General features: G+C 36.0%; 1 protein-coding gene across 1 annotated transcript; it reads right to left on the bottom strand.

Annotated features, from left to right (window-relative positions):
* Positions 1-2,053: 2,053 nt before the first annotated feature.
* Positions 2,054-13,372, bottom strand: SLITRK1 (SLIT and NTRK like family member 1). The gene has a single exon (XM_012779043.2). The coding sequence runs from the start codon at positions 12,482-12,484 to the stop codon at positions 10,394-10,396; it is 2,091 nt and encodes a 696-aa protein (XP_012634497.1). The 5' UTR covers positions 12,485-13,372; the 3' UTR covers positions 2,054-10,393.
* Between the last annotated feature and the right edge of the window lie 4,115 nt (positions 13,373-17,487).

The raw sequence follows: 17,487 nt of genomic DNA, 5'->3' as shown, positions 1-17,487 counted from the left end.
CTAGAGATGGCACTCGACCACTCCAATAATTCTGATCAAATGTGATTACTATTAATCTTACAACCACGATTTTATCCCTGAACTACTTTATATACATTTATGATTATATTTTGATAAATTCTTTGGCATAATTTTAAAAATCTCTAAATTGATAAAAAGAACCTGTACAAATATCCTATGTAATTTTGAAAATTCCATACAATTTGTACAAAGTAAAATATTCTGAAGACATTTTTATAATCCAATAGTGTAGTTCAACCCAGAGATTGGCAAACAACCAGATCAGATCAGTTCTACTGCCTGATATTATTCTGCCTGTGAGCTAAGAATGGTTTTACCTTTTTAACTGGTGGAAAAAACTTAAAAAATAATATTTTGAACACATAAAATTATATAAAATTCAAATGTTCATGTCCATAAATAACATTTTAAATTTTGTTAATAAAAATATTTGGAAATTTGTTTTCTCTATTTTATACATAATATAAATATTACTAGGTACATAATAGCGACATAATATCATAGCTTTTGCATCTTAGCTCATAAAGGCCAAAATACTTATTTCTGGTCCCTTACTGAAAAAGTTTTCTGACAGCTTGATTCTAGTCCAACAGTCTCACTCGAAATGTAAAAAATGAGTTTCCTCAGAATTAAAAGCCTTGCCTAAAGTCACAGAGGTAGAGGAGAGCTTAATTCATCGAGGCCCTCTGACTATAGGTTCATTTTTGTGGTCCCCATAAATGACCCTGAGAGCTTTGAACTCTGTAGCAATATGAGGCTGTATTACGAGAAACTAAGCAGAGTTTTCCTCCAGCTCTTAACATTCTTTTAAAAGATAACCAGGGTATTTACATAATGGTATCACATCTATATAGAAATAACTGAAACTATTCAAAGACTTATGAAGAAGGAAAATTGTGCTTGTACAATGAATAAAACTAATATTTGAATTATAGCAATATTAAAATAATAGGAAAAGTAATCACAATTTACTTAGAAGATTAAGTCCAATTATACTTAGGTTATTAGGGATTAGAGACAATTAACAATAGTGAGCTGGATGGTATGTGCACATAAATGGTTCTATAAAGAAAACATGATTTTTTAAGCAAATCTTTTACTGCCTATTCAAAGTTGGGCTAAATACAAAATGCAGTATATGTTTCTTAAGAGATGGACCACAGAGTTGCATACAAGCAAAAGAGAGATAAAACCCTCCAAAACAGAGACCAACCTTCAGCTAACTACCAAAAAAATATATTTTGATTCTCATTCTCATCTTATTTGTGAGTAATGTCAATCTTTGTTGGAAATATTTCCTCCTGGAAAAAAAATCTAAATCTATTGTTGGTGGTAATGAATAAGGTTAGTTCCTTCATTCTCATTCAGAAATATGCTTAATAAATAGAAGTTAAGCATTTTGGTTGAAGGATTGAAGGCTTACATTGTACCTTTATGTTACAATCTGTTTTTAGCCCTTCTTGCACCATATTATTGGTTTTCAATTGATTTTCAGAAAATAATATTTTACTATGTTTTACAAGTAATCTTATAGTTTGGGAAAATTTGCAGATATTACAGATATCATATGTGTTTCGTGCTTTTTCTACATTAGTTGTGTCTAAAAACAAGTTCACGTTTAATTTCCAATAAGTCTGCCCTAAGGGTAAAATGCACTTAGTTAAATGCAACCAAAGGCTTAGTTTTTAATATATAAAATGTAACCATTAGGCCGGACGTGGTGGCTCACGCCTGTAATCCTAGCACTCTGGGAGGCCGAGGCAGGCGGATTGCTCGAGGTCAGGAGTTCGAAACCAGCCTGAGCAAGAGCGAGACCCTGTCTCTACTATAAATAGAAAGAAAGTAATTAGCCAACTAATATATATAGAAAAAATTAGCCGGGCATGGTGGCGCATGCCTGTAGTCCCAGCTACTTGGGAGGCTGAGGCAGAAGGATTGCTTGAGCCCAGGAGTTTGAGGTTGCTGTGAGCTAGGCTGACGCCACGGCACTCACTCTAGCCTGGGCAACAAAGTGAGACTCTGTCTCAAAAAAAAAAAAAAAAATGTAACCATTAATACAAGAGTAATGGTGAATTTCAAGTCTATATTTTACTCCTTAAACTCTCCCTGAATTACATATTCCCATGTTCAAAAGCCAACTCAGAGTATATGTATAGGTATCTCAAATCTAACTTCCTCAAATTTAATTCTATAATCTAAAACCTGCTTTCTCCAGCCTTTGCTTGTCAATTAAAGACAGCACCATCAAGCTGGTTGTTAAAGCCAAAAAAATGTATAAAACTATTTTCCTTTCCTTTGTTCCCACACCCACAATATACCCCCAGCTCTCCATTTCTCTCCATCTCTATTACTACCACCGAAGATGTCTAAGATTTCATCTCTTTCCCAAACTCTGAAGCAGTAGCTTCTTGCCTTCCTCTTTCACCCCCTATAATTCATTCTCACTAAAAAAAGGTAAAACATATTATTTAGGTCAGATCATTCATCAGCTTAAAACTTTCTGTTATACTTGAAATAAAATCTAAAGTCCTTACTATGGTTTATAAAGCATTATCTGGCTTCTCTCTGCCTCTCTATTTTGTGTTTGCCTATTACCAGATTTTAGCATTGCCATTCTTTTTAGTCCTCAAACATTTACAAATTGAAATAATTCATACATGACTATTTATTTTCCAGAATCCATATTCCTACAAATTTTAAAATGCCTGTGTCCTTATAATTTCTCATCTAGTTCAAGTATCATCTTCTCAAAAAAAACGTCCCTAACCACACTAAGAAAAGGAAATCATCACCCCTCCCCCATTTTATTTCATTTATAGCTATTCATTATCTATGTTTGTAATATATTATTTATTGTTTTTGCCATTGCTCTGTAATTTGCAGTAAGACATAAATTCTGATAAACAAAAATCTAGTATGTTCTATGTAGCTTTAGAACCTTTGGATAAGTGCCTGCCATCTCAAAAGTAATCAATAAATATTTGTTTAATAAAATAAAATTGCTACCATCCCACTTATTTTTCTTTTCCTTTTTGGTTTTAACTTTCTGAATTTGACATAATTAAGATTTATCTACCTGGCATCAATGCTGTATTACCTTCTTAAACTGCCTTGAGCTATGTGGTACATTTACTAGTGACACTTGTATTAGTCCTGAAGAACCCATTTTGTTACAAAGGCTATAGTGAAAACATTTCTCATTCATGGTTTAAAAGACAACTATAAATATGGATTGGAAATTATCTCCTTAAAGTATGTTTACTAAATTATAAACTAAGACCCCTGCATTTTTAAAAGAAAATAATTCTGCTGCTAGTTTATGCATTTAATTACGCAAGTGTGTATGTTGGGCTTGCAGGGATGGAAATTTAATAGACAAAATATTAGCTATTCATGTAAAAATTCTGAAAAATTTTATTTTTGTCTCGCTATTAGTAATGTCATGTCCATGCAAGTAATGTTAAAGTGCTCTGATCTGACTTTCATCTTAATTTGATGTTATAAATTTTGAGTTGTAAAAGTGACCTTACATTTCATGTAATTCAATTCTTAGAGACTATTGTTATTAGTTTCTTGGCTTCAAATCTTGTTTCCCACAATATTACACTGTTAGATGTAATACCCTCCTGGAATACTCTGCTTGCTATGTATTAATGTCTAATTATTCCAAATACTATCTATAACATGAAATTTAATTGTTGGAAAGCAGACTGTTATGGTAGAAAATACAAATACCACCCAATCAAAGATTTACTGAAAAATTTTTAAAAAGTAACATTTTCTGACCAATAAAATGGATTATCTATCTCATTAGAGCATATGTTGAGAAACAGAAAAACATTTAGTCATTGAGGAAACAAAGGGCTTAACAGTAACTCCATGCTTTAGTAATTTCAACCTCTTTAAATTACCTAATAACTAGTTTAGCCAATTTACACCCATTACTTGGGAACTTTGAGAATTTCACTAACAATATCTGAGTTAGTTATGACAAAGCCATAGCCGACCATTGGGTGTTTAAACTACCAAAAAACACACTGGTACTAAATATGTCCACTGAAGTAAAGTTATTTGGATTCACAATTGAATCAGATTAGCTACAAAATGTATCAAACTGAACAGAAATTAGCACATAGTTATTATATGATACTATTTCATATTTTACTTAACAAAACATTTTAGATATAATAATTTAGTCATGTAGGATATTTTAATTATATAAAATAGTTTTTTTTAATAAATAAAAATACCTGGACTAAAATGTGTGGACTCTACTATAGGATAATTACACAGTTTCAAATTTTTCCGCTATTTTGTAATTCTGTTATTTCACGAAAGTGGCAATAAGTTCTATGTATGCATACTTAATAGTATTAAAACACTAATATTATTATAAGAGAAATGTTAAACAAGACATTGATTTAAAAAAGAAAAGTGCACAATTAATGTCACAAAATCTGGTAAAAGAAATTATTGTTCGTGATAATATTAACCCTTTTCCCCTATCTTTCTTTTCTTGAAAGCAAAAACTACTTCTTTGATAACGCTATAGAGTGGCCATTTATCATCTGTATTTGAAGCACTTTCATTTTTCACCATATATTGACTTTTTCTATCGATATGCTACTGCTGGGCATTTTTCCTTCCTGAATTCTTCTGCCAAGAAAAAAAAATGGAGTTAGAGGTAAAAAGGGAATAAGACATAAAAGTGAATAAATATATGCCTTAGCTTACTGCTTTCTTCTTGTTAAACCTTTTGATTCATGCATCTGGAGGTTACTACTAAGTAATTGGATATTAAGTTTTACTCAAACTTAATAACAAGGGATTATTAGCTTTATAGTAAAATTGTAAAAATATATACAATAGTATATTAATTAAAGTTTCTGTAATCTATTTCACCTATAGAAATAACATAAACCAAAGCTAAGATTCCCAGAGGCAATTTCTAAACTTCTTATCATATAATATATTTTATTTAATTTTCTAAATTATTATTTGATTTCTCACATAGCTAAACTTAAAAAAAAATATCAGTTATTCACTTGTTCAGATAAAAAACTGGCTTGATTAATTCTTTTTAGAATGCTTAGTCAGGAGACTCTAAATGAAATGATTAAATAGGCATTATTCCCATTTTACAGAAAAAGACATAAAAATAAAACTAGAAAGGTAATTAAATTACCTCTTTCATTTAAAACATTGTTTTAAGATTTTCAACTATTTGCATAATAGCTACTCACATGGATGTGACTACTGCACTTTTCCAAATGGCTAAAAACCTAAATTACTTTTAAAAAAGAAACACAAAATATTCTAGTGACATTCTTTAAATCTTGTCAATGATATACTATTCTTCTATGATTACAGTTATGTGTATATTTCACCTTTGTCGGCCACAGACTACTTGATGTTGGAGCTATCTTACTTTCTTTTCCCAAGAGAGCTTCTACAGTAATTTTCATGGAGCAAATGCCCAATTAATATTGCCAATTGAATATATAATATAAGTCATATATATAAGTCATATATAAGTCATATATACTTTTGACATACTCAAAAGTCTTTAGACTATTAGATAATTCTCCTCCAGTAAGCTTTGTGCCAACTTTAGACATAAAATATACTTATATTTCAAGTATATAATATTATATATACTTATCAAGTAAATTAAAGAAGAGTCATTAATTGGATAATTGAAATCTAAGCCAATAAACTGAAATTGCTGGCCAATTGAGGCAAAATGGTTATACTGACCTTAAATAATCTAAAATGATTTCTTCAGTGATCTAGTTCATTTAAAAAATATAGTTCTTAAACACTGAATTTGTTATTATCTTAACTATTCAATTGCTTCTGAAATCCAAACAAATTTTGATAAATCTCCACATAGTCAATATTGATTCATGTTTCAGTATTTTTCTGTAACATATGCTTTCATGGAACCATTTAGCAGCACTTCTTTTTAACATCAAGAAAAAAGGCCTGCATGTCCTATATATTATTTTTTATAATAATATTTTGACAAGACTACAGATGAAAAAATGTGTCAGGGGATTATATGAAACGTATTTAGTTCAGCCTTATCTATGGTTCAGGGCCACATTAAAGCAAATCATATAACTTAAAAATCTTGAGTATGCATGTACTGTATCTGTTGATATCATACAGGGTTCCTCTTTTAAAAATGAAATAATATATACCATTTGAAAGTGATTCAAATATGAGAAAAAATGAACCAAAACTTAATATATGTTAAAATTAAATCTTTAGCACATTTTATATTTCCATTTTTCTTCAAATATACAAATAAATAATAGTATTTATAAATTAGCTAGCAGAAATGCTGAATTAGAAAACACTATTTTTAATATTATACCAGTACATTATAAACACAACCTCAATGTTCAACCTTGCCAATTCATTCATCTCTCAGTATATTTGTAATAACATTTATGAGAAGCCTGGAAAAGCTAAATTAAGGAACTGTCTTAGGAATCACCAATATAATGCTAACATTTGTTAAAATTGTTGACAATTCTAATTGTATCAAGTATAAATACTGTTAAGAAAAAGAATCTTGTTACATTAACGTTAGATCAGCTATTTCAGTTTCCTCTCATGTAAGCATGTATAAACGGTTAAACAATAAATTTCTATGGTAACAACTTACATTCTAGCATATTCTTAGTTACAACAGCAGCCACAGAAGTTACTACTTTCTTTAAAGCAATGTAACTAAACAAGATATCTCTCCTTCCTCCTTTTTCCATTGGGCACAATTAAAATATCTTCTACTTTGGTAAATTAAAGAATGATTTAACTAGAAACAAGATATCTCAACTAATACACATAATGTTATAGAGCATTTTACGTAAAGACAAAATGAAGATGCTAAGTACATTTAAGTGACAATTACATAATGTGACCATATGTTGAATGTATCCTGCAAACTAAACTAATATATATGTGTATAAAACTAATCCATATTAAACATATATATAATTGTAACACAGATATCTTATCAAAATGAATAAAATACTGCTAGTCTAAATAACAAACGCTCTTATATATAAAATCATTAGATATCTTATATACATAGATGTTTAAACATATATTATTATTTATTAAATGATCGATACACCAAAAATTGTTAGAATTATTGTTATAAATAATTTAGATTTAATATTTGAATGTTGACAATACATAATCTTATATAGTACATTCATCTTTTTTCTTATATGTTTTGTCTTCTTATATACTACTCTTGGAGAACACACTGAAGTTATCTCCACTGAATGAAGGGCAAGTTTCTTTTGTTGCAAGAAACACTGGAAATATAAAGGGCCACCAATACATACTTAGCTAAGAAGATTCAACATGGGTCCCCATATTTGTCACAGTATTTTTATAGCCATTTTTTCTAAAAATTGCCTTCTTAAGATGTTGATCAGATAAATGCATATAACTAATTCACTCAAAGAATAAGATTTTGGAGTACTAAGAAAATTGGATTTAAATCCCACTCCACTATTTACTGTGTCTGAACTGAGTTATTGCTTACTCTTCTTAAAGTAAGTTGAGGAAAGCCTTACTTCTCATCTGTATAATGGGAATAGCAGTATCTTACTAAAGTACCCTGTAGTTGTGAAGGCTAAATTAAATAATTATATAAACCACTCAGTACATGCCTGGCACACAATGACCACTCAAAAATCTTGGCTTCTATATTGTAATTTCTTTAATTAGGATGAAGAAAGTTCTTGCCCCTGTGCACACTTTCTATGAGAACTTCTAAGCTTTTCCACCTAGACTAGCCATGTGTCAGTTTCAAAATTACTATCAAGCCTCACTAGAAACCTTTCATTAAATGTCACTTTCCACCAGAGGTGTTTCTACATCTTCCATTTTTTTTAAATTTTCCTTCTTAAAGTCATAATATTGTTGAATATATGACTCTTCTTCTCTTCCAATTTTTTTATCACAAATAAATCTGTTGGTTGCTTACCAGGAACCCAGTTGTACTTTGGGTAAAAAGAATGAAGCCTTCATATGAAAAATTAATATCTAAAAAAACCATAATATTTGTCCAAGGATAGTAGGTTATAATTTTACTGTCATGAAATGCAGTCCACAAACGAAAGAATCAAGAGAGAAAATGATGAATGGCCTTAGGAATAGTCATGGTTTGTAATAAAGATTTTATTAAAAAAGTGTTAAAATAAATAATACATATTCCAGAATATCACTGTTCTGGGAAATTACTTTCCTTTAGAATATGAGTTCTAGAAGGCAAATCTACTTACAACTGCTCTGAGGGCTTTCATTAGCTGATTTATAATCCTATATTTAAAAAAAAAAATCTGTGGTCTGCAGTCTTTTGACATACTTCTCAAGGGAGGATATGTGGTGAATTGCAGACCCCATCAATAAGTGTGGTTTTGTTTGCTTTTTGTAGCCAAACTGTTGATAAAATAGACTTGTTTAGAAATCCCAGAGGAATGTGATTGAGGCCAGAGTTACACTGGTTCATAAAATTCAAACAGTTCAATGCTTTTCTTGTTAATTACTGGGCCACAACCAGAAGCCCTGATGATGGGAGAGAAACACTTCTTTAGGATAATGATTGATTTCCATAAAGATGAGTGCTTTAACAAATTTCAATATGCAGTTGCTGGGGCGGGGAAGGTGGGTGGGCACTAATTAGTTTTACCGGTTTCAGCAGATGTTGAATTCAAAATGCCAGCAGCATCTCAAATGCCAGTCATTAGGGCTGTCTTTCATGGTGGAGTGCTGACCAATGAAATCTCCACTCTGTTTAATGAGACCGATCTAGGAAGAGTCAATTAAATCAAATCTTTCCTAACATCCCTAATGTATCTGCAGTGTGGGAAGCACCAACAAAAACAGCAGCCAGGGATTTCTAGTAATAATAAAGGGAGTCACTGCTGCATTACAATAGGGGGAGGGGAGGGGAGTATGTTGGGGGAAGACCTTAGTTTTTGGGCAGGGAAAAGCTGGTAAAGTCTGAGCAGGCGGGTAGGGGGGAGGAGCTACGGAAAGGTTAAAATGCTAAGTAAGGCGATTAGAGAAATAGCCTTATTGTAGCTCAAGAAGGAATCCACCCCCAATCTTTCCCCTCCCCCTTCCCTTCCACCGCAAATCCAATTTACCAGTTGCGAATATGAAGCTGGAAAAATGTAAGGACCCAGAGTCGAAAACATTTTCACTTTAATACTGAAAAAATATGCCATTATAAAATCCTCAAATAGAATTAGTAAGTTTCACGTGCTTCCTCGGTTCTTTTTTCCTACTTTATAAGTAAGATTTATACCAGCACAGAATTGCTACCATAGGATCGCAGCCTAAGCACTAGAGTGACATTAATTGGTCATGCTTAACTGCCTCGAAATCTTTTTTTTTAAATAATTACATCGATACTATAATAGAAATCATGGGTACTTATTTTACATTCAGATGGAAGGCATTATTGGATATGTATAGAAAAATATTCCCCCTCAAAAAATAAAATAAAACATCACCATCAAAATAAAAGAATCCAAAACAACCCCTAAAAACTTCCCTCAACAAAATACATTGTTAACTGATAAAATGGACTGATGACTAGCCATGCAAACGTCTTAAATAAAACCTTTACATTTTTTTTCTCACAGTAAACGTATGCTCTGAACTGCCTACCGATCACAAATAATGGTGAAATGGCACTTTCTGATTATACTGTATTTTGTTTATAGAAAGTTTGATACGATGGGACTTATCAGGTAAGAGGGTGGGTGCTGTGAATGAGATGCCATCTCCAGTCGCGGGGGCGGGCAGAGTCCCTGGAGTGCGTGGATTCCATGCGAGCCATGCAGCACTTTTTTTTTTGTCAGAAGTCAAAGTTATTTATTTACAATACATTCATGCCTTCGTGCAACTGCCCATCCCTGCATAGCAAACAGGGAGCCATCACGGGGCTAATCCACAGGGGAAAAATAGATATCTATCTCTCTATATAGATGTAGATATATGTATATATGTATAGGACCGCAGCATCCATCCCCCCAGGCCCCTCCGCGGAGGGTGAGAGCACTGTCAATTCTTTCAGCATTTCCATGCTGGGCTTTCCGTCAAAAGGGACTCCAAGCACAGAGCGAGCTGGCTGCTCTCTCCAGCTCGCCACAGTCTGCTCTTTGTTTCCAGAAGGGAGCTAAGGGGTCAGACCCTCTCAGTTGAGCGAGTTCATAGTTATTTATTTACATATGCCCATCAGGGCTTGTGGCACGCTGGCTACGGGTCAGAGCTCCTCCAACCCCCGGAGGAGGACGTATCTCTCGCCTTCCCGCTCCCCTCCCCTATCCGGGTAGGGGTCTTAGTCCGAGAGCGAGTGAGAGCCACAGTCATACACTCTGTGGGCCCCATCTGCGTTGTAAGGCCCATTGTGCCAGTAGGAAGAGTCACAGACTGTCTGTAGGGAATTAATTTCGGACGCGGAGGAGTTGGCATCCCTTCTCTTGGACCGCTTTCGGTTCCTCAGGATAAACACGAGCATGCCCACCACGGTGAAGGCGGAGGTGACAAACACCAGCAGCAGTCCCGGGACCAACACGGAGATGGACACCCTGCTGGTGTCTAGGTAGGAGTTGGAGTGCGTCCCGGTCTCCGCCAACCCAGTGCTGTTTTTACTGTGCGAAGTTAACGTGGGCGAGATCCTAGCGTACAGCTGGGGGCAGATCTCGTCATTGGAGAGGAGCATGAAATCCTTTCTAAAGAAGTTCACTGGCGTCTCACACTTGAGGTCGCTCATCAGCACTTCGGAACCTAGGCGTTCTGCCCATTGCTTGAAAGGCACAATGGTGCAGGAGCACTCCCAGGGGTTTCCGTGCAGATCTATCTGGATGATGGAAGTTAACTGGTCCAGCACCCCTGCCACCGGGAGGTACATGAAGTAATTGTTGTGCAGGCTGAGCTTAGAGAGCGAGACCCCAGCAAACACGTCCACAGGGAGGGACCTCAGCAAGTTATTGTTGAGAATGAGAATCCTCAGTTTGGGCATGGCATTGAAAGTGCCAGGGAGGATGAGCTGGATCGCGTTGTACTCCACGTTCAGGTACTCCAGGTTCTGGAGCCCCGCGAATTTCTCCCGAGACAGCGTGTCCAGGTAATTGCTATCCATGTACAGCCACCTGAGGTCCAAAAGGTTCTTGAAAGTGTTGTTCTCCATGGTGGCGATGTTATTGTTGCCCAGATCCAACAGAATGAGGTTCTTGTAATCCACAAAGTGCGATTTTCGGATGCTATGGATCTTGTTATCTCGAAGGAAAAGCTCCTGCACGTTGGAGAGCTTGGGCTTCAAATCAGCCAAGCTGCTCACGTTCCGGTTGTTGCAGTTCATTTTTAAACCCGACCCTGGGATGTGGTCGCAGCTGCAGCCCCCAGGGCAGGGCAAACTGTTGGCTGGGGCTTTGTTTCTGGCGCTACCCGTCGCTATCGCTACCGTGGGTCTGACTTTGATTTGCCAGTTGCCTGGTATCTTTGTACCTCCGTTTGGAGCAGACCCTGGGGTGGCATGATCCTCTTGCCCATTTGTCTTGAACGGAGTTGGCAGGGGGCCAGGAGCGAAAGTCTCTTCTTGGGCAGGGGGCGCCGGGAGACTAGAATCCACTCGATTTTTCAAAGGACACAAGTCCTGTTCTGTGGTTTCATTGAGGTCTTTACCCTGCAGTCTGGTGGGGGCTTCACAGACCACTCGGCCGATCAGGGCATTCTTGGGAATGTTTTCGAGCCATTCTTTCAGAGAGAGCAGATCACAGGTGCAGTCCCAAGGGTTATCCTCTAGCAGGATCTCAGCAATACCAGGGATTTGCTCCAAGACCTCTTCATAGGGCAGCGTTTTCAGCCTGTTTCCCCGGAGGTCGAGGTGGGTGATGGGCACATACTGGAACACGTTGGCAGGTAGGGTGCTGATGAGATTGTCATTTAAAATGAGTACCTCCAGCTTGTTCAAGTCTTGGAAAGCCCCTGGGTCTATATCGCGTAATAAATTAAAATCAGCCTGGAGGTATTCCAGATCGTCCAGCCCCAGAAAAGTCTGCTTTCGAAAAGACTTGATCTTGTTGTTGTTGATGTGCAGCCTTTTCACCAGCTGCAGCCCCAAAAAAGCCCCCGGAACGATTTCATGCAAGCCATTGTTTTCCATGTGCAAACTAACCGCATTATAAAAGTTAGCGAACTCATTAGGGAAAAGTCGAGTGAGGGAATTGCCATGCAGAAATAAATGGTAAAACTGGGAAGTCGGGGCGGTGAAACGCTGCAGACTTGTAAAGCCCTTTTTTTCACAGTCTACGTGTAGGTCCCCTTCTATCTCATTGCAGGAACAGATCTTCTCTTTGCAAACGTCCCCTGTAACGTTTCCAGCGGCAAAACAAAGAGACGTCTCCAGCAACAGAATCCAAAGCAGCATTTTTAAAGCGAACAATTCATCCCCGATCTCATCACAAAGTAACAGCGACCATCCTGCTCGCCACAGACACAATTCAAGTTCATTTAGTGCTCCAATGTCCGAACCCAGGGAAGGAGAAGAAAAGGGATTGGGGGGGTGGGGATGGATTCCTTCCTCCCTAACCCCCCCGCACTGCAATAGCCCAGACGCCAGTCAATAATTATATCCACAAACTATCCAGGCACGTAGTGCAAGGCAAGCAAAAAGAAAAAAAAAAAAAAGTAGAGAGAGAGAGAAAAAAAAAAAAACACTCCCCCTCAACCCTTTAAATACAACCAAAAAGAAGTTAAATATATACATATAAATTAAAAGTACACCCTTACAGAATCTCGTCTACTGGTCCTCACTAATCAGAAAGGAAACAATGCTAGTAATTAGAAGCAAGTGCATGTTAGAGAAACAAGCAGAGGGTTTGCAGCGTAGTACAGGCGCACTGCCTGTGCATGGCTGTGCGTCGGACTGACCTTGCCTCTCTGATACAAAGCAGGGTTTTCGGCGGCTTCTGTTGTGGAGGCGGCTGGTGGAGTTCTCGCTGCGGTTGCAGGTTGCCCAGAAGTCCCCTGGAGGTGCTGTCCAGTCCCCCCGGTGCTGAAATCACGCCCGACCGAAGGACTCACGCTGCCCAGCCAATGGCGCTGGAAAATTTCCGCAATCGCTGCGTTTTGTGGCTGTCCATCCTTTTCCTTTCCTCCCTTTCGGTCCTCTTCAGCCTTTTTTTCTGGGCTCCAGTTCTCGCTTACTAGCTCTTCTTTTCTTGTTCTCCTTCGCTTTCTTTTGCTCTTTCGGAATTACGTGGAGGGGGGCGGAGGGCGGGGGGCGAGTTGTCTGAGGGAGGAAGAGAGCGCGAGAATGGGGGGGAGGGGGGCGGAGAAGAGAGTTGCTAAGAAGCTCTGCTCGTTCCAGCCTGGTGCACTCTGAAAGATCTGACACCCTCTGCTGATCTGCAGTAGCAAAAATCCATCTGGTGAGGGAATGCTGAAGGGAAAAAAAAAAATCAATCCATGTACAGGGCAAGCGTTAAAAATGTGGGCATTAAAGCCTGTCGATCTACATAGACGTGTATTTTAAATGGATTATTTAATTCTTTTCGCGTTCTGCAAACTTTACCCTTTCATTTCCTTAAAGACCTCACAGACCCCACTAGCTCCAGTGTTCGGAAAGGAGTGCTTTTAAAACATTTATTTCCCAATGGCTTGAATAAAATTAGTGTCAGGGTGTCAAGCGAACAGCAATTTGAGGTAATTATACTGCACGCCATTTTCATCGGTGCTTTAAATGTATTTCTTCCTTCTTTGCGGCACAGTGTTTTATGCTATTTGATTTCTTTGGAACCTTTTTTTTTATTTTTTTGGCATGCTGAAAGTGGCTATTTGGAACATATATATTACATAATATCATAATTAGCTATGATTTTTTTTTTTGCTGCAGGGTATATAATTTAGGCACATACTTTTAAAAACTTACAGAATTGTAGTCAATTTGATCATTGAGTGTTCGATTCTCTGATGGTATTTCTTGAATGTTATTTAAGTCTGCCGGGTGAAAACACAATGCATGCCCAAAAGCTTTCACTGAGAACCGGAAAAGGAGGGAGGGGGCAGGGAAAAATCCCAAGATGATTTGTGAGTGCTCTAAAAAACCCACTGGCAAGCAAGTGTGCCCCCAACCCCCACCGCACACACATACTCACACACCCCTCACAAAGTTTCCGCATCAGTTCGGACTAATTTAAAACGTGTGCAAGTAAATAACCAGTTGCATTCTGAGAGGAGGAGATAGAAATCTCTGGTCTCTAAAGCTCTGTGCGAATCCTATCTGCAGGTAGCCGGGCAGCTCCTCTTCGCGCAGACGCTAGTTGGGTCACTGCTGCTGGGGAAGCACAAAGATCAGGCTTTTTTCCAGTGCTGGAATCACCGTGTTCCTCAAACTTGGAGCTTAGAAAAATAAAGTAATATAAGCTTCTTGGACGAGAAAAAACGTGAACATTTTGCTTCTCAGAAGTCTGTGTTGCTGACTTTTATTATCAGCAAACGTTCCATCAAAATGCTCCAAAAAAATTGTGAATCTCTGTAGTATTTGGAATTTATATATTCATATATACAATAGATATATTTTTAATTGCTATTAAGTCCTTTCTTCAGCTGAAGCACAGAGAATATGTTTATATCACTTTCTTTTTTAATTAGGTCTTTTGTAAATTGTACAGCTGTTACAAGCCTACTAATATTTCTGTAAAAGAGCAAATATTCAAGGAAGTGTGCATTTTGAGAAGGCTGGGGAGAAAAATTAGGGGGAAATACTGGGGTTGAGGAAATCCCCAAAAGTAGGGAAGGTATAGAGGTGTTTAAAATACTTTTTTTCTTAGTCCAATGCTAATTTCTAGGTGGATGAGGATAATTTTATATCCATGTATGTTTTCATATAATCAAATATTGTGTTGTAGTCCTCCTCTGGTGAAATTCAGTGGAGAGGGGGTGGGAATGAATGCTCAGGTCAGAGTGTGTGTGTGTGTGTGTGTGTGTGTGTAAAAGAGAGAGACCTTTTTTAGACATCGTATTATACTTCTGAAATAATTCTATTCTTATATAATTTGACCCCTAGCCACATGTAGAGACAGAAAGAAGAGCGTAATCAATTTGAAACCATTTTACTAAAGAAATGCTATGCAGTTGAGAACTACAGATGTGGAGGAGGATTTAAACTGAAGGAAGGAATATTTCTGTTTCTGTGTAAATATGACGCAGGTCTGAAACATGTTTGCCCTAGAAACCACCCCAAGAAAAGAAGACAGACTTATGGTGTCTGTGATTGATAGGGGTAGGCAAGGCTCTGAAGGAAAGACTGAAAAATGCTGATTGTTTAGAAAAAATATATTGATGGCAATCACCTAAAATCACACTTTTAGCCTTAATTATCTATATGTTTGTTCAACTTACTGAATAATACCATCATGAGAAGACACCTCAAGCACATATTTAAGTTAAATGAAATGAACTTAGGTAACCTACAATTGTTATTCAGATTTCATCCTCCTCCCCACCCATTAAACTTTGCACCTTTCCCTCTTTATTTCCTGATTTCTTCTTCCCTCTTAAAGCACCAGTCACAATAGAAAATGTACAGTCAAGATCTTCCGATTCAGATATATTATATAAAATTTTTCTAATCTATCCTTTTCAAATAGTTTATTATTGTTGTACCCTAAGGAAAAAAAAAATGTGGTAGTGCCCTAATGAACATCTAAACCTGAGACTAAAATATTAAGACTATAATATTAAGACTGTAATACCTACATGAAGGTATCCACTACAAAATTGCAAACAAAGAATAGAGACACACACACATAGAGTTCTATTGAAAATGGACCATCTACAATAACCTATCACAATTCTGAAAATATTAATTTTCATAATGAATGTATTTTAGAGACATGAAACAGTCTAGAAAACCACACCTACAACTCCAAAGACAAGTATTTCAAATATAACAATAAATTTCTTGATGGGAAACAAATACATATGGGTACTTATATGTGTTCTAAACATTTCTAATGCCTCAGGGGAACATTTCTTAGGTATGAATTTCTCTTAAAAGGGTTCTACTCTATCTATTTGAACTCACATGAACTCCTTCAATTGTTTTGCCTCTCATAACAGATGATCTCCAGAAGAAGAGATAAAGGACACTTCAGACGATGACGAGAATTGATAATATTTGCTCAGGGCTATAGTTTCATTTCCTGGATGTGGCCAGAATGATTTCTATTTTGTCATTAAAGGTTTGTACATTCCTATTCTTCTTCAAGGAGGTTCTTCTTTCAAACAACAAAAGTTAGATATATACATCACAAAATGATTCAAATTATTGAAAATATATCAGTTAATTATTCATTTTTTACCAATTGGAATCAAATTTCCAGATATTTCTATATGTGGACTACATTTTTAAAATGAAAGAGTAGAATTTATAACAAACATGCATTAACTTTTATTCTTCAGTTTAGTCACTCTTCATAATGTTCAAGGGTACTGTTTTAATTTTAAAAATAATACACTTTTATTTAATGAATACAAAATTATATATGGGAAGTCCATCTTTATTCTCCCTCATTCACATTATTTTTTATTCCAGAGGTAAGTGCTGATAACTGATTAGCAAATACTGAATTTGACATTATTGTCCTATTTCATAGATGTAGAAACTGATACTGAGGAATATTGAATAACAAACCATGATTAAATGATATCAGTTGACATTGTCAAGGTAATGAAACTACAGACTTATGAGGTAGGCCTTTACTTTCACTATTAAGTGAAAGGTAGGCCTTTACTTTCACTATTAAGTTTCTAGTTGTTCTTAATATGTAATATGATTTATTACAGATAAGCTCTCTGTGGATCAGTTTCCTTACAGGAAAATTATGACTTTGTAGTTTGTGATTTTTTTTATCCTTTCAAGTTCTTTTTTCTCTGAATCCAAAACTCTCTTAAAAATAATTTCAGAAAAGGTATGATGTTTTTTGCCTTCCTTAGACTTTTCACATTTGGACTCATGATAATTGTTACTATTTTTGCATATTCACTAGGGTTGGAACCCAAGAATTAATATAATAACCTGAGATGAGTCTACTACTATTCTGACCTACATTTCACAAGATAAAGAGGTCATTGGAATTTTTTTTCTTCTTGTGATAACAATTATAAACTAAGAAACAAGAACTTAGATCAAAGGTACCTGTAAACTATTAATAATATGCTTAGAACGTAATATTCCCCCTCATTTTTTATATTGTCTTTTTGTAGATTGTAAATAGTACTCTAGGAATGGGGTGCTAAGATAATGATCACATTACATGACTTCTGAAGGCAAAGCCAATAAAATATTTAATTTTTTATAATAAATTGATTCTTAAAACTTTGCTACTTTCATTTATCATCAATGAAAATAGCAGTCTCAGTAGAATA

The sequence above is a fragment of the Microcebus murinus genome, chromosome 13 (genome assembly GCF_040939455.1).
Source record: "Microcebus murinus isolate Inina chromosome 13, M.murinus_Inina_mat1.0, whole genome shotgun sequence".
In the NCBI taxonomy this organism is placed as follows: domain Eukaryota; kingdom Metazoa; phylum Chordata; class Mammalia; order Primates; family Cheirogaleidae; genus Microcebus; species Microcebus murinus.
This window is presented reverse-complemented; position numbering and strand designations above follow the sequence as displayed.

Excerpts from the sequence above, each read along its gene's own strand:
- SLITRK1 (XM_012779043.2), bottom strand. The coding sequence starts at position 12,484 with ATGCTGCTTTGGATTCTGTTGCTGGAGACGTCTCTTTGTTTTGCCGCT.